This window comes from Hypanus sabinus, chromosome 2 (assembly GCF_030144855.1).
Source record: "Hypanus sabinus isolate sHypSab1 chromosome 2, sHypSab1.hap1, whole genome shotgun sequence".
Taxonomy (NCBI): domain Eukaryota; kingdom Metazoa; phylum Chordata; class Chondrichthyes; order Myliobatiformes; family Dasyatidae; genus Hypanus; species Hypanus sabinus.
In genome coordinates this window covers 79,734,002-79,754,816 of record NC_082707.1, presented here as the reverse complement: position 1 = coordinate 79,754,816, position 20,815 = coordinate 79,734,002, and the positions used below count along the sequence as shown (strand labels likewise).

Genomic DNA, 20,815 nt, shown 5'->3' with positions numbered 1-20,815 from the left:
TTAAGGATGACTCAAGTCTCCTTTTAAGTCCAGGAATACCTGACTTGTTATATGGAGTTCTGATTATTTGGTACTGTGCTGATCAATAAACATATCTTGCAGCTTGATTGACTGCTGTAGCATTTCAGCTACAGCACCAGGATTTGAAGGATGTTTCATCTCTAATTAGTTACTTGTGTCAGTCAACTGTCTTTGAAAACTTGAAATATCATGAAACCCCAATCAATAGCACATTTTTTCTATTCATCTATAGATGAAGTATGCATTATTGTTGTACATTCTGAAATGCAATGCACTTTACAGCAGAAAGGGTAATGAAGATGTATCTATGATGGTCTGAAATTTGTCAGTCTAATTCTTAAAATTAAACTCATTTCCAAGATACAGATAGTTCAAAGTGAGACATAACTGCACATGACACTAATTATTCATGGGCCAAGAAAGACTTACACTTTTCTTCTACCAACTAAAGTGTAAAATTACCCTTTCAGTTTCCAATTTGAAACACTCTTGTGATCAGGGATCTTCAATAAAAATGGCTTCAACTAAATACTTTTAAAGTAAGTAGGGATGATAGCAATTCAGAGCAATAATAATGTTCCAGGCTGCTTTGATGTCGGACTGGTATATGAACAGTGATAGGAAATGTGGAGAATAAGATACCTTTTTCACTTCATCAGTAAGCTGGAGGAGGAAATAAAAGGTTGAGCTTTCATCTGAATGGGGAGGAGGTTCCATCATCTGTTCCTGATTATGATTAGATGAATAAAATTGAAGAATAATAATTAAATACAGAGGGTAGAATTTAGACAAATCGTGTCTGGTTGTTAAGTTTGCTTGGAGGAACAGTGAGAAGGGGTTGAAGTAAACCACAAGTCTGTAACATGTCTGACATCCCTTTTATTTCAAACACTAAAGTTTCAAGAAGGACTCATTATCCTCTCCATAAAATAATGATCCCTGTATTGTCCAAATGAGGTATAATGCTTACCTGGCAAAGGGGAGGATATTCTGGATTATATTTGCTTTCAAAAAAAGTATTTTTCAAAGCAACAAAGTGCTGAAGGAACTCAGCAGGCCAGGCATCATCTATGGAAATGAATAAAGAGCTGACATTTCAAGCCAATATCCCTCTTCAGGACTGGAAAGTAAGGGGGAAGATGCAAAAATGAAAAGCTGGGGAAGGGGTTAGGCAAAGCCAGATGGGCAGGAAACCCATGGATTCTCACAGCTCCCTGTACTACCCCTTTTCCCACCCGTTACATGTAAAAACACCAACCCCTTGTCTCAATTCCTCTGTCGCCACCACATCTGTCCTCCTCGTGAACGAAGGAGAAGTCCTCCTTTTTCAAAGAAAGGGGCTTCCCTTCCTCCAGTATCAATGCTGCTCTTAATTGCATCTTTTCCATTTCACTAATGACTGTTCTCACCCCATCCTCCCACCACCCTACGTATAGTTTAATGACAATTAAACTTGAACTTTCTTCATGCTGTTTTATTGACAAGCCTTAATTCTGCACATCCAGCACCTTAGTCCTCTGGAGCTTTTGTAATGTTCCATTTACCAGCTCTCCAGCAGGATGGCGGAATAACATTCCGAGTATCAACCCTTTCAGTAAACGCTTTATAGCCGTCACTCAGAGATTATTTCCTTATGACACAGACAAGCTGGATCAAATGGTTTGAATCAATGCCCACTCAGGGTATTTCCATTCCCCACTAATTTTCCTGCAGCCTATTTTTCCCAAACTCCTATCAGTTCTACCAGCCACTGCACAAGGGCAATGTACCTTGATCAATTAACCCATCAGTCTGCCTGGTAGACCTGGAAAATGTGGAAAGGGAGCAAAGGTGCCACTGGAATTCCATGTTGTCACAGGGAGAAGCCACTTTTAACGCAGCTCTAACCAGTGTTACTTAAACCCAGTTCGTGAAGGACAGTGCGTCAGCCTGGTGATCTACCTCATTTTCTAAGCACACATCCACAACTTAAATTCCTTTCAAAATTTTGTAAGCCAATTGCACTGATTACTCAAACATTCTGGTTCCTTAAATGGGTCATTATTCTATCTCGGAGGGAATGGCTTCAGTTACTATGTTCACACGATAGCACTGTGGGTAGACTATACGACACAAGAGCAGATTTACAGAATTACATCATTCAGACATCAACACTCCTCATACGTTAAACCTTTCATTCTCATGAACATTCTCCAGGCCCACCCCAATGTCAGCACATCCTGTTTTACTTAAAGGCCCAAAACTGCCCACAATACTCCAAGTGCCATTTGACCAATGCTTTATAAAGCTGCAGCATTAAATTCTTGTTCCTACATTCTAATCGTCTTGAAATGAATGCTAACATTACATTTGTTTGCCTCACCACTGACTCAACCTGCAAGTTAACCTTCAGGGAATCCTGCACAAGGGCCCTCAAATCCATCTGCACATCTGATTTTTGAAATTTCTCCCCATTTAGAAAATAGTCTATGCCTTTATTTCTTCTACCAAAGTTCATGACCATACATTTCATCTCCACTTTGCTCATTCCCCTAATCTAAGTTCTCTACAGTCTCCCTGCTTCTTCAACACAACCATCAAAGAATTCCAAAAGGTTTGTCAGGCAAGATTTCTCCTGAAGGAAACCATCATCATGTCCCTCCAAGTGCCCTGAAACCTAATCCTCAATAATGGGCTCCAACATTTTCCTCACTACTGAAGTCAGGCTAACTGGAGTATAATTTCCTTTCTTCTGCCTCCCTCCCTCCTTAAAGAATGGAGTAGCAGTTTTCCAGTCCTCCAGAACTATTCCAGAATCTAGTGATTCTTGAAAGATCATTACTAATGCCTCCACAATCTCTTCAGCTACCTCTTTCAGAACCCTGGGATGTAGTCCATTTGGTCCATGTGACTTAACTACTTTCAGACCTTTCAACTTCCCAATAGTCTCTCCTTAGAAAGAGCAACTATACTCCCCTCCCTGACAACTCTCAAAATTTGGGCATACTCTTACTGTCGTCCACAGTGAAGACTGACACAAAATTTCAAATGGCATTTCTGTCCCCATTACTGCATTTCCAGCATAATCTTCCAGTGATTTGATATCCACTCTCACCTGTTATTTTACTCTTAATATATCCAAAAAAACTTTTGGTATTCCCTTTAATATTTCTGGCTGGCTTCCCCTCATTTCATCTTTCCTCTTCATGCACCATCAATTTTGTTGCCTTCTCTTGGTTTTTGAAAGCTTCCCAGTCCTCTAACTTCCAACTAATTTTTGCTATATTATATGCCATCTCTTTTCCGTATATGTTGTGTTTGTATTTCCTTATCAGTCATGGTTGCCTCACCCAACCTTTAGAATACTTCTTCATCTTTGGGATGTATCTATTTTATGCCTTCTGAATTGCCCCAGAAACTCCAGCTATTGAAATTGTCATTATCCCTGTAAGTGTCCCCTTCCAACCGACTATGGCATGCTCCTCTTTCATACCTCTGTGATTCCCTTTACTCTGCTGTAATACTGATACATCTGACCTCATCTTCTCCCTCTTAAACTATAGTACAGATTCTATCATATTATGAATACTGACCCGTTAAGGGTTCCTTTACCTTATGTTCTCTATTCAAATCTGGTTCAATACACAATACCCAATTGTGAACTGGCTTTCCCCTAGTGGACTCAATCACAAACTGCTCTAAAAAAAAATTCTTGTAGGTATTCTACAAATTCCCTTTCCTGAGATCCAGTACCAATCCACTTTCACAACCTACCTCTACATTGAAATCCCCCATGACTATTGTAACATTGTCCTGTTTAAATGCCTTTTCTATCTCCCATTGTAACAAAGGCACCTTGCCAGGGTCAGATTTGCTGACCACCTCTCATTGCACTGACAGGATAGTTTTGATCTTTCTACTTCAGCAATTATGGAACTGGCTATTTTGAAAACTGGCCAACAAAAAGAAAGATTCCTCCTTGCATTAGGGAAAGAACGATAATGATAATAATGCAGTCTTGTCCTTCCCATCCAAGGAAAGGAATGAACCTTTGATACAGTTTAAGCTTGAAATCACAAAGTCAAATCTGCAAACTTGTACTTGGGAGGAGTTGAGGCACTTGCATTCACACAGAGAAGATTTGTTGATTTATAAAACATATCTATTTATTCAGGATTTGGGTGTTAGTGGCAAGACCAGCCATCATTGTCCTTCTGAAAGAGCTTTTTGAAAGTGTGAGTAAATCCTTTCTTGATCTACTGCAATCCTGGTGGAGATACTCTAACTCATCTAGTATTTTTCCTATTTTGATACATAATTTGAAAAGACTTAGCTTTTTGAAAGTTATCTATTTAATATTTTAAACACTTTGATTTATGTTCAAGATATGATCGACTTAAATAAAAAAATATTTATTGTAATTCTTAAGAATGGAACAAGAACAAATGTAAATTTAGAAAAAAATTTTACTTGTTTTATTTTTTTTCCCTGAAGTCATGGAAGTATCTTATGAAAACTATCAAGTGAACGGACTTTGCAATATTAAACAGTATTAAGGCCTCTGGATGAAGTAGAATTCACAGGAAAACTACAATTGAAAAAAACCCAGAAAATTCAGAATGAAATTGCAAGTTTTATTCATGGCCTATTAACATACATCAGGAAAAAAAATCTAAATTATTGTGATGAGAAAAATGCCAAGTTTACATCAAAGGTAATATAAAAACAAACAAGAGAGCAGACAATATAGCAAAACTTAGTGGGCAGTTAGAAGATTGGAATGATTTTTAAAACTTACAGAAAGCAACTAAAAACAATAAAGAGCGTAATGATGAAGGTAGGCTAGCCAAAAAATATCAAAGAGGATACCAAAAGCTTTTTCAGATATATAAAAAGGAAAAGAGAGTGGATATTGGAGCACTGGAAAACGACACCAGAGAGGCAGTAATGGAGGACAAAGAAATAGTGCACTAACTTATTTATTTTGTGTCAGCGTTCATTATGGAAGACCAGAAATCCGAGAGTGTCAAGTCAGTGTAGTTGCCATTACTAAGGAGAAGATGTTTAGGAAGCTGAAGGGTATGAAGGTCGATAAAGCACCTGGACCAGGTGGACCACACCATATGGTTCTGAAAGATATAGCTAAAAAGATTGTGGAGGCATTAGTAATAATGTTTCAAGATCACTAGATTCCGGAATGGTTCAGGTAGACTGGAAAATTGCAAATGTCACTCTACTCTTTAAGAAGGTAGGGAGGCAGAAGAAAGGAAATTATAGGCTAATTAGTCTATATAATGGTTCAGTGGTTGGGAAAGTGTTGGGGTCCATTACTAAGGATGAGCTTTAGGGGTACATGATAAAGTAGGCCTAAGTCAGCATGGTTTCCTTAATGATTTCCGAGGGACCATCTTGCCTGATAAATCTGTTAGAATTATTTGCGGAAATAACAGGCAGGAAACACAAAGGAGAGTCAGTGGATGTCGTTTACTTTGATTTTCAGAAGACCTTTGACAAGTTGCTACACACGAGGCTGCTTAACAAGATATGGTATTACAGAAAAGATTGGTTGATTGGCAGGAGGAAAAGAGTTGGAATATTGGGAGCCTAATTTGTTTGGCTACTGCTGACAAGTTGTGTTCCGCAGAGGGCGGTATTGGGACCACTTGTTTTCATGATTTGGATTGATGGCTTTGTATCCACATTTGTGGAGAATACAAAGTTTGGAGGAGGAGCAGGTAGTGTTGAGGAAGCAAGGAGTCTGCAGATGGAATTAAAAGAGTGGCAAAGAAGTGGCAGATGGAATATCATGTAGGGAAGTGTACTGTCATGCACTTTGGTAGAAGGAATAAAAGTGTAGACCAAAAATTGCAGGTGCAAAGTCCTTGTGCATGATTCCAAAAAGGTTAACTTACAATTTGAGTTTGTAGCAAGGAAGGCTAATGCAATGTTAGCATTCACTTTGAGATAACTAGAATTCAAGAGCAAAGATATGATGCTGAGGCCTTATAAGACATTGGCCAAACCAGGCTTTGAGTATTGTGAGCAGTTTTGGGCCCCTTATCTAAGAAAGGAGGTGCTGGCATTGGAAAAGGCTCAGAGGAACTTCACCAGGATGATTCCAGGAATGAAAGTGTTCATGTATGAGGAGTGTTGATGGCTCTGGGCCTTCACTCGCTAGAGTTTGGAATAAGGTGGGGGTGGGGGAAGAATGTAATTGAAACCTATTGAATATTGAAAGCCCTAGACCGAGTAGATGTGGAGAGGGTGTTTCCTGTAATAGTTAAGTGTAGGATCAGAGGGCACAGCCTCAGAATAGAGGGATATCTATTTAGAACAGAAATGAGAAGGGATTTCTTTAGCCAGAGGATGGCAAATCTGTGGAACTGAACTGAATTCTTACATCCTTCACATTAATGAGTAAAAATCTTTATGTTATGTCTCCATCTAAATGTGCAATGAGCAATCATAGTAATTTATAATAAATAGAACAGTCAATGTAATATAGAGATACACTCAAATCAACATGAGTTAATCAGTCTGATGGCCTGGTGGAAGAAGCTGTCCTGGAGCCTGTTGCTCCGGGCTTTTATGCTGTGGTACCGTTTCCCGGATGGTAGCAGCTGGAACAGTTTGTGGTTGGGGTGACTTGGGTCCTCATTGATCCTTTGGGCCCTTTTTCACACCTGCCTTTATAAATGTCCTGAATCATGGGAAGTTCACAACTACAGATGCATTTTGCTGTCCACACCACTCTCTGAAGAATCATGCGACTAAAGGAGGTACCATACCGGGTAGTGTTACAGACAGTCAGGATGCTCTCAATTGTGCCCCTGTAGAATTCATTGTCATGGACAGCCGTAAGGGCAAGTCATTGAGTATACTTAAAGCAGAGATTGATAGGTTCTTGGTTAGTCTGGGCATCAAAGGTTATGGGGAGAAGGCAGGAAAATCGGGTTGAGAGGGATATTAAATCAGCCATGATTGAATAGCAAAGCACTCTTGATGGGCTGAGTGGTCTGATTCGGTTCCTATGTCTTGTATTCGTTATTGGAATCTTTTAATTTACTGTATTAACTGGAATGTTTTTTAATATATAACTGAAGTCTGACACCTGTATCAAGATTATGGTTAGCACATAGCTCAGGGTGGAAGTGAGTGATTATAGGAAAGGCAGGAAAAGAAAATACCGGTGTTTCAGAGAATCCCCTGAGCAATTTAATGGCTAAGCAATATTTGATTGCTTAGCCATTAAGTTTCTCCAAGATAGTTTCTCTAAAACTATCAGAGACAAGATCAGAGTACAAATAGGCAGCTCAGGGATATAGGGTGGTGGGGGAGAGGGGAAGAGAATTGTTCTGTGTTCCTTCTTGTGCATGTTGTTGCCCATCCTTCAGAGCTGACTTAATGTAATTAAGCTAAATATAAGTAGTTTGCTCATCCTGCCAATGGATCTGGAGGATTATTTTAAGAAACTGTGCTGGTATACAGCTTTGAGATACTTGCTGAAGGTAGTCCATGTCCCAGAATTATACATTGGGGTGGGGAGTACTGCTGTCAATTAAACTACCAGCTTTAAATGGGGTCTGAGCTCTTGATAGTCTGACTTCTTTTTCCCCTCTGATGAGTTCGCCATACAGCTGAGTTACCCATGATACCCTAGTCTTGGACCTAACTGCACTCCCAGGAACTCACTTGTCTCCATCGGTCAGCAAAAGACAAGATTCAAGGATATACTTAAAGCACCCCTGAAAAAGGGCAACATCCCTACTGGCTTATGGGAATCCCAACCAGATAGATTAAGAGGAACCGATATGTATTTGTAGTCATAGACGTGATTGCAGGATGACATGTTATCCTCCTGAATGCTAACTGCAGAACATTTGGAACTGCCACGAGGAAAAGTGGGGATGCTGAACAGATACCATTGATGGAGGGAGCAAAAATAAGTTATTGTGTGTAAATATTAAGGGTTAGGAAAATTATGAGCAGAACCTTGCATTTTATTGACTTAATCGATGGTATCTGTGGATATCTTGTTGTACTGCAGGAGGCAACGCTGATTAAGACAAAATATCACAACGTTAGAAAGATAGAGTGGCATTGCTGTGGACTGGTCATGACAGAATTTACTTGGTTCACGTTCACAAGCAGCACAGGTTCCAGCATACAACCTGGAGTATTCTGTAGGCTGCCGATGTACGTGGGGGATATTGAGGACATAACAATACTGTACTAAACAAATGGATTACTCCTTTTGTTACGTGCCAGTGAATATAGATACAAACACAGAATAAAAACAAATGCTTGGCTGCACAGTTGGTGCAGCTGAGGGGGCTTTAGATATCAAAGGTGCTCGGACAAGCAGAGGGGATGGATGGTTCTGTACTGTGGATGATCGCACATATTCAAATAATTCCCCCTTATACAGGAGTTGTGTTTTGAGTCATGGGATATGCTCATGAGGTATTTTGGTGGTGGAAATGGGTTCTGGGAAATAGCAGTGAGAAGGAGAGAGGTGGCTAAAACAGATCAGCTCCAACTCCACAAAAACCAGAAGGTGGAAGGCAGTTTGCTGTGCATGGATTAAGCTAGGTTAGTGAGCTGCAGCTGCAATTAGCCACTTGGGGTTACGATGTTGCAGCAATAATGAAGACCTAACTGAAAGTGGAAAAAGAACAGGACTGACTTACAAGTGTTCCTCGATACAAAAGATGCTGAAAAGGCAGTACTGATTAAGAAGACATATCACAATATGGAAAAGACAAAGAGGGGATATGTTTAAAGAATGGGTAAAATATTAAAGAGAATCCAAAAAAATTTTCTACTGTCCTATAAAGAGTGATGTGAGCGGAAAGTGGGAAGTAGGGCTTGTGATGGAACAGAAAAGAAATCTACTCTTGCAGCAGAGGACATGGCTGGAGTACTGCAGAGGTGCTTTACACCAAACTGCACCAATGAAGATGCTAGTACTGGATTCTCAGTGAAAGAAACTGCAGCTTGAGGTACTGGATGGGCTAAGAATTGGGAGACAAGTTTCTGGAAGTGTAATCTGCATTTAAAATGGATAATGTGGAGGTAACGTAGGTTGCTGAGAGAAAGGCAGAAGGAAACAGTAGAGGTTCTGGCTATAATCTTTCAAACATCCAGAACATTAAGTATGGTGCTTGAAATCTGGAAAATTACAAATGCCAAACATTTATTTAAAAGAATGTGTGGGTTCAAACCCAAAAGGTGCAAGCTAATTAACTTAACCTTAGTAATGGGTAAATGTTTAGAAAGATAGTTAAAGATGTTTAGAAATTATAATTAAAGGTAAATAATCATTTGGACTCGAGAAGATTAGACAAAACCAGTGAGAATTTGTTAAAGGAAAATTGTATAAAATTCACTAGGTAGATTTTGTTGAAGTAGTAATCGCTGGCTGTATTCATGGATATGATAGTAGTGCAGTAGTTAAGTTACAGGACAGCTAATGCAAGTTCAATTCAACCATGGTAACTGAGGAATTTAAATTCAGTTAATCAGCTAGAATTTTAAGAAATGATGATGACAGATTGTGGTTAAAACCTATTTGGTTCATTAATTGTCCTCGGGGGAGATGATATGCCATACATATGTAACTCCAGACCGACACCAGTGTGGTTTTCTCTTAAGCGACTACTGAAATAGCAAGCCACCCTTTGCAAATATGAATGGCAAATGCTGGGCTTGCCTGAACTGTCCACATCCTGGAGGAAAAATTAATTTACTAAAATAGAACAAAAAGGAAAATGTTTTGATGTGGAGTTAATGACATTTACTGAAGACCTGTGTAATAAGCTTGCCATTGACCACTAAAGGACAAAGGGAGTTATGAAAAAAAATTGAAATGTATGACAAACAGATCAACAGAGATTTTTTTGAAAGGAGTGAAGTGTACAATGGATATCACAGGGACCAACACCGGGAATGATTGTTTCTCATAATTTATGCTGATGATTTGAAGGTGTGTTTGAGGCACTAATACTTGCTTCTGTAATTTTCCAACAAAATTGAGAAGTGTAGTGAAATCCAAGGAGGGCAGTAATTGACAACAGGTTGGTGGAAGGTGCAGATTAAATTTAATAGAGAATAATGCAAAGTGTTGTTTATTTGCAAGTGGAAAGAGAAAAGGCACTAGATGCAGGTGGGCAAGCTGTAGAAGAATATAAAGATCTGGAGGGAACATAGTATAATGAAACATATTAAGTATATACAGCATAGAGGAAGATATACCAACAAGGGGGCTCAAGAGGTCAAGGCTGAAAGTAGAAACAGGGGTGATACACCATCAATAACTCACTCTGAGACGTAAAGGCGGGATATCGGCTTTTATTGACTGGAAGAAGGAACAAACAGTGGTTGACCACCATACTACATCCTGGAGTCTGAGAGGCCGGGCCCAGGCCTCAATTGCCTTTATACAGGGGTCTGTGGGAGGAGCCACAGGAGCAGTCGGCAGGGGGTGTGTCCAGACAGGTATATGTAGTTCACCACATTCACCCCCTCTTTGTTTTAAAAAAAAGAGTGCCCATGTGGCGAAGTTTCTTACAGGTTAAGTCTATCAGGTGGTCGAATCTGTCGCTGCGATCCACGTAGTACCAGCTGTGATTGCACAGGTGTCAGTGGTGGTGATTGCACAGGTGCCGGTGGTGATTGCACAGGAGATGGAGGTTGTGCTGGTTCCGGCCTAACTGGAGGTGTCAGCCCACGAGGCATCAGTGATCCCTCATGCGTGTGTGAGGCGCCCGGAATATACGCGTACGAGACGCCCGGTATATGAGTGGCGTGAGGAGTCTGTGTAGGGCTTGGTGTGCGCGGTGTCACTTTTATTGACTGGAAGAATGAACAAGCAGTGGTTGACCACCATACTACATCCTGGAGACTGAGAGGCCGGGCTCAGGCCTCAATCGCCTTTATACAGGGGTCTGTGGGAGGAGCCACAGGAGCAGTCAGCAGAGGGGCGTGTCCAGACAGGTATATGTAGTTCACCACAAGGGGACTGAACTTTTAATGATCAGCCACGACTATAATGAATGGCAGAGCAGGCTGGAGATACCAAACAGCTTACAATTTCTCTGCTTTAGTACAGAGTTAATCAGTCTTATGTATAGATCATTCAAGATGACAGAGCAGATTTAGAAAGTGGATAAAAGAATACAAAATTCTTGGCTTTATGATCAGAAGCTTTGGTACAAGAACAAGAAAGTTACATTTAACCCTTTGTAAATCACTAGTTTAGCTGAAACTGGCAGATGGATAAGTTTGATTGGTATTATAGGCCTGTTTCTGTGTTATTGTTTCACTCTCTATTGTGATCACTGCTGGATATCACAAGGAAAGATATGAAGGCTTCAAATAGGGTCCAGAATAGAATTGCCAGAATGATTGATATTATGATGATAGTTACCCTGGAGAATATGGGATGAACCTCCTCTGAACCCTCTCCAATGTCAGCACATCTTTTCTTAGATAAGTGGCCCACAACTGCTCACAATTCTCCAAGTGAGGCCTCGCCAGTTTCTTATAAAGCTCAATATTTCATCCTTCTTTTTATATTCTAGTCGCCTTGAAATGAATGCTGACATTGCATTTGCCTTCCTCGCCACTGACTCAACCTGCAAATTAAACCAGGGAATCCTGCACGAGGACTCTCAAACCCTTTTAACTTCAGATTTTTAAATTTTCTGCCAGTTTAGAAAACGGTCTATGCTTTTATTCCTTCTACCAAAGTGCATGACCATATACTTCTTGACACTGCATTCTGCCTGTTACATTACCCATTCTCATAATTTGTCTAAGTCCTTCTGCAGCCTCCCTGCTTCCTCAATACTACCCGTCCTCCACCTATCTTGGTATTGTCCACACACCTTGCCACAAAGCCATTCATTGCATCATTCAAATTATTGACGTACAACGTAAAATGAAGCAGTCCCAACACTGATCCATGCAGAACACCACTATTCACCAGCAGCTGATCAGAAAAGGCTATATTCCCACTCTGTGCCTCCTGCCTATCAGCCATTGCTCTATCCATGCTAGTATCTTTCCCACAATACCACAGGCTCTTATTTTCTTAAGCAGCTTCAAGAGCGGCAGTATGTCTAAGGCCTTCTGAAAGTCCAAGTAGATCCACAAATTCTCTTTTGTCTATTCTGTCTGTTATCTCCTCAGATAATCCCAACAAATTTGTGAGGCAAGATTTTCCCTTAAGGAAATGATGCTGACTATGGCCTAGTTATCAGGTGCTTCCTGGTACCCTGAAGCCACATCCTTAATAATCAACGACAACTTTGTCCCAGCCACCGAGCTCAAGCTAACTGGCCTAAAATTTCCTTTCTTCTGTCTTTCCCCATTCTTGAAGAGTGGAGCAATATTCACAATTTTAACAGGCTCAGAACCATACCAGAATTTATTGACTCTTGAAAGATCATTACTAATGCCTTCACAATCTTTTCAGCTACCTCTTTCAGAACCCTGGGTGTAGTTCATCTGGTGCAGGTGACTTATCTACAATACATTCAGACCTTTCATTTTCCCAAGTACAGTGTTTTCTCCCTAGTGACAACAACTGCAGTCACTCTGACTCCTGGTACTCCCAAACTTCTGGCTACTGCTACTGTTTTCCACAGTGAAATCTGGTACAAAATATTTAGTAAGTTTATCCTCCATTTCCTTGTCCCCCATTACAACCTCTCCAGCAGTCCAATATCTACTCTTGGATCTCTTTTACTCTTTATATATCCGAAAAAAAAAAAACTTTTGGTATCCTCTTTGATACTACTGGCCAGTGTACCTTCATACTTTATTCTTTGTCCCATTAATTTTTTTTTTTCGTCGCCTTCTGTTAGGTTTTATTTTCCCAATCCTCTAACTTCCCACTAAGTTTTGATCTATTCTATGCCCTCATTTTTGCTTTTATGTTGGGTTTGATTTCTTTGTCAGCCATGGTTGTGTCATCCTGCTTTTAGAATACTACTTCTTTGGGATGAATATATCTTGCACCTTCTGAATTGTACCCAGAAACCCCAGCCATTACTGCTTTGCTATCATCCCTGCTAGTGTCCCCTTCCAACCAACTTTGGCCAGCTCCTTTCCCATAAGTCTGTAATTCCCTTTACTCCACTGTGATACTGATACACCTGACTTTAGCTTCTCCCTCTCAAATTACAGGATGAATGTCATGATCACTGCCTCTTTAGGATTCCTTTATTCTAAGCTCACAATCGAATCTGATTCATTAAACAACACCCAATCTAGAATAGCTGATCTCCAAATGAGTTCAACCACAAGCTGCTCTAAAAAGCCATCTTGTAGGCATTCTATGAATTTTCTCTCTTCTGGCCCAGCCCCAACCTGATTTTCTAAATTTATCAGCATATTAATATCCCCCATCAAAATTATAACATTGTCCTTTTGACATGCCTTTTCTATCTCTCATAATAATTTCTAGCCTGCAACCTGCCTACTAAATATATAAAACTCCCATCAGTGTCTTTTTATCTTTTCAGTTTCTTAACAATATCCACAAGGATTCTATACCATCCGATCCTATGTCACCTTTTTCTAAGGACGTAATTTCAATTTTTAAGCAACAGAACCATGCCAGCCCTCTGCCTTCCTGCTTGTCCTTTTGATACAATGCACATCTTTGAATGCTCAGCTTCCAGCTATAATCTTTCAGCCATGACACAGTAATGTCTACAGTGTCATACTTGGCAATATCTAATTGCACTGCAAAATAATCTACCTAATTCCGTATACCGCATACATTCAAATGCAACACCTTTAGTCCATGTTCATCACCTTTTTTTGATTTTGTCCCTTTTATACTGCAACTCATCCCACTGACTACCCCATCATCTGCCTGTATTTCCCAGCAGTCTCACTGCACACTGCCTCTGCTGGTGAACCAACAGCCCTATCATGCTGGTTCCCATCTCTTTGCCAAATTAGTTTAAACTCTCCACAACAGCTCTAGCAAACATCCCTGTAAGGATATTGGTCCTCCTTGGGTTCAGGTGTAACTGTACCTTTTGTACAGGTAATACCATCCTCAGAAGAGATCTCAATGATCCAGAAATCTGAAACACTGTTCCTTGCACTGGTTTCTCAGCCATGCATTAATTTGACAAATCATCCTATTCTTACCCTCACTGGTGCATGTCATAGGCAGCAATCTGGAAATTACTACCCTAGCGGTCCTGCTTTTCAGGTTTCAACCTAGCTCCCTAAGTTCTCTCTTCAGGACTTCTGGTTGCTCACCCTCTCCCTTTAGAACCTAGCCTTCCCGTATGCTGCACCTTTCTGCAACTCTTTCTGAAATACTTTAAGAAACGTAGCAATCTTGCAGAGATGGTCACCTGGCCCTTTAAGCCTGCATTACCATTCACCAAGATCAGGCTGACCATCTCCCTCAGTGCCAACTTCATAAAGAGATAATTCTAAAGCTTTACAATCCTCTCATTAAAGTAATTCTTCCCCATCTCAATCATATTTCAGCCTACCCTTCATGTTCAACCAGTAAAAAATATCATTCCTGCAATGGCTCTATCAAACCCTTTAAGAATTTTGTAAGTTTTTTTTGTGTGGAGGTGACCTCTTATTCTTCTAAACTCTGTCTGATCTCTCCTCACAGAGTAAACTCACCATCCTTAGAACCATAGTAGGAAATCGTCGCTGCATTTAATCTATGGCAGATGCATTCTTTCTTAAGTCATTAAATTAAGTCAACTTCATTCAATAAACTGTCTACACCAAAGATATTTGCCATTATCAAGTTTACTGGAGGAACACCAACTGTTGGTTTCAATTTACATGCAAAATGATAAAGAAAATAACATCTAAAAATAACTTATTAGAAGAATTAAATTAAAAATTGGAAAAAGCAGCAATTACTCTTTGAAAGTCACATATAAATGTTGCAGATTTCTTGAACACACAAGCTCAAACCTAGCTGTGCAAACTTGTGATTCAACCATGAGGTAGGGTGAAGTTTTGAGATTGTTTTATAATAGAGAACAATTTTTTAAAATATTGTTGCAATAAAGTAACTATTTTGAAAGGAATGCCTCCAGAAAAAATGTCTGCAAGCGGATTATCAGTTTGCATATTCTCATCGTGTTAGATGGCACCACCACAATAGAAGCACTGTGGAAGTTCTAGATCTCGTTGCTGATGCTGGAATCATTGAAAGAATACAACTGAGATGAAGTTCTGCACAATCCATCCAGATGTTCAGAAGATTTTGCAACTTTCCTTCAAGAATTTAGTAGTATGAAGTTCCACGATGACTAAACACAGACCACAGGAGAAAAATGCCTGAATGCCATTTTTCGCATCTATTTGTTAGTGGATATCACCCTCTTGCCCACCTCATCTCATCACCACAGGATCAGATAAGATTTGTCTTTAAATGTTCTTTGTTGGCATGGTAGCAGCTTTAAGAATAAAAAAGTTGTTCACTCCAGAGCTGGTTGAAAATCTCTTAAACTCATGACCTTTGCTCAGCTCAGTCTTGCCTTGCTCATATTTGGTCTTTTTTCCAATTCATAAAACAGCTGTCTTATGATTCTGTGCAATTCAACAACTCCCTCTTTTTATTTTGACCCAAATGGTGTGCACTTGATATTTGTCGAGTAATACACACTCCAAGGTAATTCCTTTCATAGTATTGTTTCAATCCACAAATTATGTCCCATCATATTACTGACAGTAACTGGCCATAACAACTGAGCGTAGATTGAGGGACACTTAATATTTCTAACTTTTTAACAGCACTGGACAACTGAGTAATAGATTGAGCAGGAAATTACTTTACCTTCCACTAACAACAAAGCAAGTAACAAGGAATATCAGGAGGACTATCCCACCAGCGACAGAGACAGCCATAATGGTGGGTTGGTTTGGATCACCAATAGCAAGCATATCTGAAAACAAAAGAGAAAGAAAAGCTGTTTGTTTTATGCTATGTTCACTAAAATAAAAGTATTACAGGTATAATAAAAATACAATAGGGTTGAAATATATCCACCTGGTTTCAAATAATTTGAACTTACTGACGAGTCCAAGTACAAAGTGCAAAAGAAAAACTGAACTGTTCCTTATGTTCTAATACTACCAAGAACAACTCAAAACATTTTATATTTTGTATAAATAAAAATAAAATACAAATACTCTGTAACTCATATATACCATATACAGAAGAATAACTTCTCATTCCTCAAAATATAAATTATAAAAGCTGCTTTCTTGGGTTCAAGTTGAAAAAAAAGTTCATCTCCCATTGTTACAAACAAACCTAATAAAATTTTAAGTTTCATAATTGCGCACATGCATGTATTATTCATTTTTTCCAAGTCACAGATCACTTTGTTAAATACATTTGATTGGCAGTCTTTGATTAATTCCATAACTATTAGGTCAAAAGTAGCATTAACTGGAAGGAAATGACCAGTGAAAGCTTTAATAATGAGTCTGGATTTACTGAATACTTATGAACCTCAGTCTTTTTCTCGCTATGTTATCTCAAAGTTATTGTGATGAAAAAATAACACCATCTTCAGGAATAATGCTGCTTTCACTGCTTGAACGAACAATGGTTCCGATCAGCTGAAAGTAAAAAAAAACAATGCATACAAGTGACTATCATTATCCCTTTACCATAGGCAGCCCCACATGTTGTCTGGAAACAAACATTTCACTGTTTCAGTAGACTCTCAGGATGTCCATTCAATGTTTCAGGTAATTCCTTACCTAGTTAAAGATGTTTCTGCTGCCTGTATGTTAAGTGAAGCTTATTTTCTTTTAAGAGTACCATTCCTGCTGACAAGTTTTAGTTTAAAGCACTGTAGTATAATTCAATCCCCGAAGCGCACTAAACTCAAGGGGTGATTTTGGGACTCTGCTGACTACAGAAACTGCAGTGGTTCAACGTGGCCGCTCATCAGCACTTGAGACAGCAAATCAGGGTAAGTAATAAATGATGGCTTTGACAGCAAATCCTGAATTTCACATCAAATGGGTTATTCTACACTTCGTGAGGCAAACTTAATATGCTTCCAAATAGTTAAACATGAACTTTATAGAGGGGACAATTGTCAACTCACTACTACCCAAGTTGCACCTTATTATGGGGTGGAATCAGCCCAAAAACAGAGAGGAGTCTCATTCACTCTCTGCTGCCTGATATCCCAGCAGATTTTCGAGTGCACCCATGTTTGGGAAGAGAAGAGAAGCCTCCTCATGATATTTTCACCTCTGGCGACCTAAAAGATATCAACTGCCGTTCTAACTAAATATTGTGTTACTTTTGAGTCCCCTCAAAGGTATCACCATTTTGGCCAATGTGGCAATAGATTCATTTGTGTGTTATATTCCAAGAAGTCTCCCTCAAAGAAGCTTCTTCCAAAGTAGGCTTCCCTCTGCTTACCTTCTTGACTGGTCTCCAGCTCAATTTCACCGCCATACATCCCATGTCCTCCGCTGGTGTGGGCTCTGACCCGGAACACGTATGTTGTCCCTGGTTTTAGTCCATCAACTGTCATGCTGTTAGATTTAGTCTTTAAAACAGTGTAGTTTTGGTCCCTTTGATTCTGTTATGATTAAATAAACAAAAGAACAGTCATTTCTTGATGATGCTAAGAAGGACCAGCTCAGATAACAGTGTGCAAGTCCAGACATGTGTTAAATTTCATGCAAAAAATGGATATCAAAGTCAGTGGCCAACATGAGATCAAGCTTCTGCTGATTTACATTCAACTAATGCCATACCACAAACTTGCACTTCTCAATAAAATAGTTTTCTCTCCATCATACATCTATTGATAAAAGGTCAGAGCATTCACTCTACTCCTTGACTTAGCCCAAATAGGCCAATTACAACACCCAATTTATAGTGTGAAAAGATGTATGTTACAGTAAACCTGACTGCTGGACTGATGGCTCCTGCTGACTGGGCCAACAAATCCAAAGCTTTGATTTAAATATAGGATATTCCTCAAAGTTACTTTTCAATGATCTTTGTTTGGTTACTAATGACAGAATGTATATGTAAAAATATGTGTAATAAGTAGATTGCTGAGCAGGTACTAAATACATTGTATGTCTGTAGTTTCACCTTCAAGGTAAATTTTATTTTCAAAGTACATATGCAACCCTGAGATTCATTTTCCTGTGTGCATACTCAGCTAATCTATAGAAAAGTAACTATAACACGATCAATAAAAGATCACCCAGAGTGCAGTGAACAACAAACTGTGCACATGCAAATATAAATAAATAGCAATAAATAATGACAACATGTGATAATGGCGTAAAGAGTTCTTAAAGTGAGATCTTTGATTGTGGGAACATTTCAGTGATGGGACAAGTGAGTGCACTTATTCCCTTTTATTCCTGATGGCCGTGGCATAGTTCCTGAACCTGGTGGTGCGAGTCCTGAGGCTCTTGTAGCTTATACCTGATGGCAACAATGAGAAAATAACATGGCCTGGGTGGTGGGGGTCTCTGATGATGGATGCTGCTCGCCTACAACAGTGTTTCATATAGACGTACTCAATGGTTGGGTGGTTTTTATCTGTGATGTACTGGGCTGAATCCACTACTTCTGTAGGATTTTATGTACAGCAACATTGATGTTTCAATACACTCCCCACTACACATCTATAGAAGTTTGTGAAATCTCTGCACAATCCTAAGGAAGTAGACATCACAACAAGGGGACTGATACATGTGGAGGGAGTAAGCAATGGTGTTGGATGTGCTGGATCACACTGCTGTCCATTTAGCTCTTATATTGTGCGCAGTTTGGACATTTCTTCCTGAGACAGGTTAGGTTTCCTCCCAAAAGCCAAAGGGTATGCTGGATGGTAGATTAATTGCCTACTGTAAATTATCCCCTCTGTAGGAGAGTGGGAGGAAACTCAGGGTGGAATTGATATCCATGCATAAGACAATAGGTTCCCAGGAAACAAACGGGAGAGTTGGACTGCTCGAATTCCATGCCAGCTTTCCATCAGCTGACTGTGCCCCTATGTTCTAAAATAAGTGAGGTACTGAATAGTGGACAGAAAACAGATTGCTAAAAGAAATCCATGGAGGCAAAAGGTGTAAGCTGACATTTTGGATGGAGACACTGCATCAGAACTGAAGGGAGAATGAAAAACTGTCAGTGTATAGCAGTATGAAGGTGGGGCATTGAAGCGAGGGTAGAAAATAGAGGTTAATAGATGTGGCAGGTGCAACCCGCTTGAGATGAGATGATAAGCGCAGGTGGAACCAGATGCGGGAGGTGAAAGAATGGAGAGGAAGACTGCTGGACGTCTGTAGGAAGAGACAGCCCAAGTGTGGATTACCTGAAACAGTCAGACACTTTAAATGTCAAAAATATTGCAGGAGGTAAGTCATGCATGTGGGACAGATTTCAATGAGACTAATGAAGGTGTCCCAAATGAAAGCCCTGCATTTTTCAACAAGGAGCTCAGAACCTTACCTACCTGAAGCCGATACCAAGTTATCCAGCCAAAGAAAGTGAGGATTCACTAACAATGATTAGTAGCAGCAACAAGGAGATAAAGTTCATCATACTTTATCTAATTTCTGTTTTTATTTTCCTTCACTGATGATACCTGGTAATTTCTAGTTCTTGCTAGAATTGCTGGGTTGGGAAGCAAGGACATATAATGACCCCTTTTGCCAATACAACCAGCAATTAGGTTCCTGGGGATGCTCAGATTCCTTCTCATAGCACAGTATTAGGACTGGTCAGTGCTGTCCCAGGTGCTGCAGTACATTTTGCCACAATCAAGGAACGACAGTCAACAACATTTATCAGGCACTCATTTAAATTACTCCCATTTTATTCATTTCTCAGATTTTTCCTACGCACAAAACAAAATCTATTGTGACTTTGGGATTTGGGATGAGCCCACCAGGGAAATCCCTGTGGTTACAGAAGATGATGCACACTCCATATAGAGTGTATTATTGGTTAGGATTGAAGCAAGTCTCTGGAACTGCAAGGCAACAGCTCTACTAGATGTGCAACTGTGCTGCCAAGTTGTGAACCAAATTCTAAATGCAAAGGTTCATGCACATTTCCTTACTCACCTTCTCATAGTAGATAATCTCATACTCCACAATGACACCATTGGCACGGTCTGGACCTTGCCAAGCAAGGGTAATGCTATCCTTGCTTCTCCTCTCCTTCACAATCACGTTTACTTGAACATGGATAAAATAAAATGTTAGTAAAGTTAAGCACTTCACAGTAACAACTTCAAGACACAATATGGTTGCAACCCAGTCAATCAAACATGAAAGAATATTTATTCTACTTTATATAAATCAAGCCAATGCCCTGATTCACCTTGCAAATATACCAAGAATACACAAGATTCATCAGGTCATTTTTCTGTTAGCTTGTACAGTGCTTTATGTCAGATTACGCTCAATAAAGCAGTCTCTAAAAAGCAAATTAATTATCTTAAGCTTCTCTCTTCTTAAATATTCAGTTTGAAAAAGTGTAATGGAAAGTATGGAGAAGCCATTTCCAAAGATTGTCAATAATAAAGACAGTTACCACAAATCCTCATGTGACAAGGAAGTGATAGATTATATTAATGATCCATCAATAATCTATGAAGATTATGGGCTAAATTTTGGCAAAAGGCCTAAATCCAATTTGCTGCAAACTGGCAAATCATAGGAGATGAAGGTCAATGCGGGAAGGAAGCTGCAGTTCCCGGAGGTGGTGCTAACCACACTTCGACCAGGCATCGCACTGTGGTCCATTGAA

General features: G+C 39.6%; 1 protein-coding gene across 3 annotated transcripts in view; it reads right to left on the bottom strand.

The window, feature by feature from the left end:
• The window catches only part of epha4b (eph receptor A4b), a 364,912-nt gene that overhangs the window by 111,162 nt on the left and 232,935 nt on the right, over positions 1-20,815 (bottom strand). For all 3 annotated transcript variants that reach the window (XM_059949034.1, XM_059949040.1, XM_059949041.1), the window contains exons 6-8: positions 20,128-20,240; positions 17,450-17,612; positions 15,839-15,947 (exon numbers count right to left, since the gene is read on the bottom strand). In XM_059949034.1, coding sequence (XP_059805017.1) covers positions 15,839-15,947; positions 17,450-17,612; positions 20,128-20,240 — 385 coding nt within the window. The remainder of the gene's footprint in view (positions 1-15,838; positions 15,948-17,449; positions 17,613-20,127; positions 20,241-20,815) is intronic.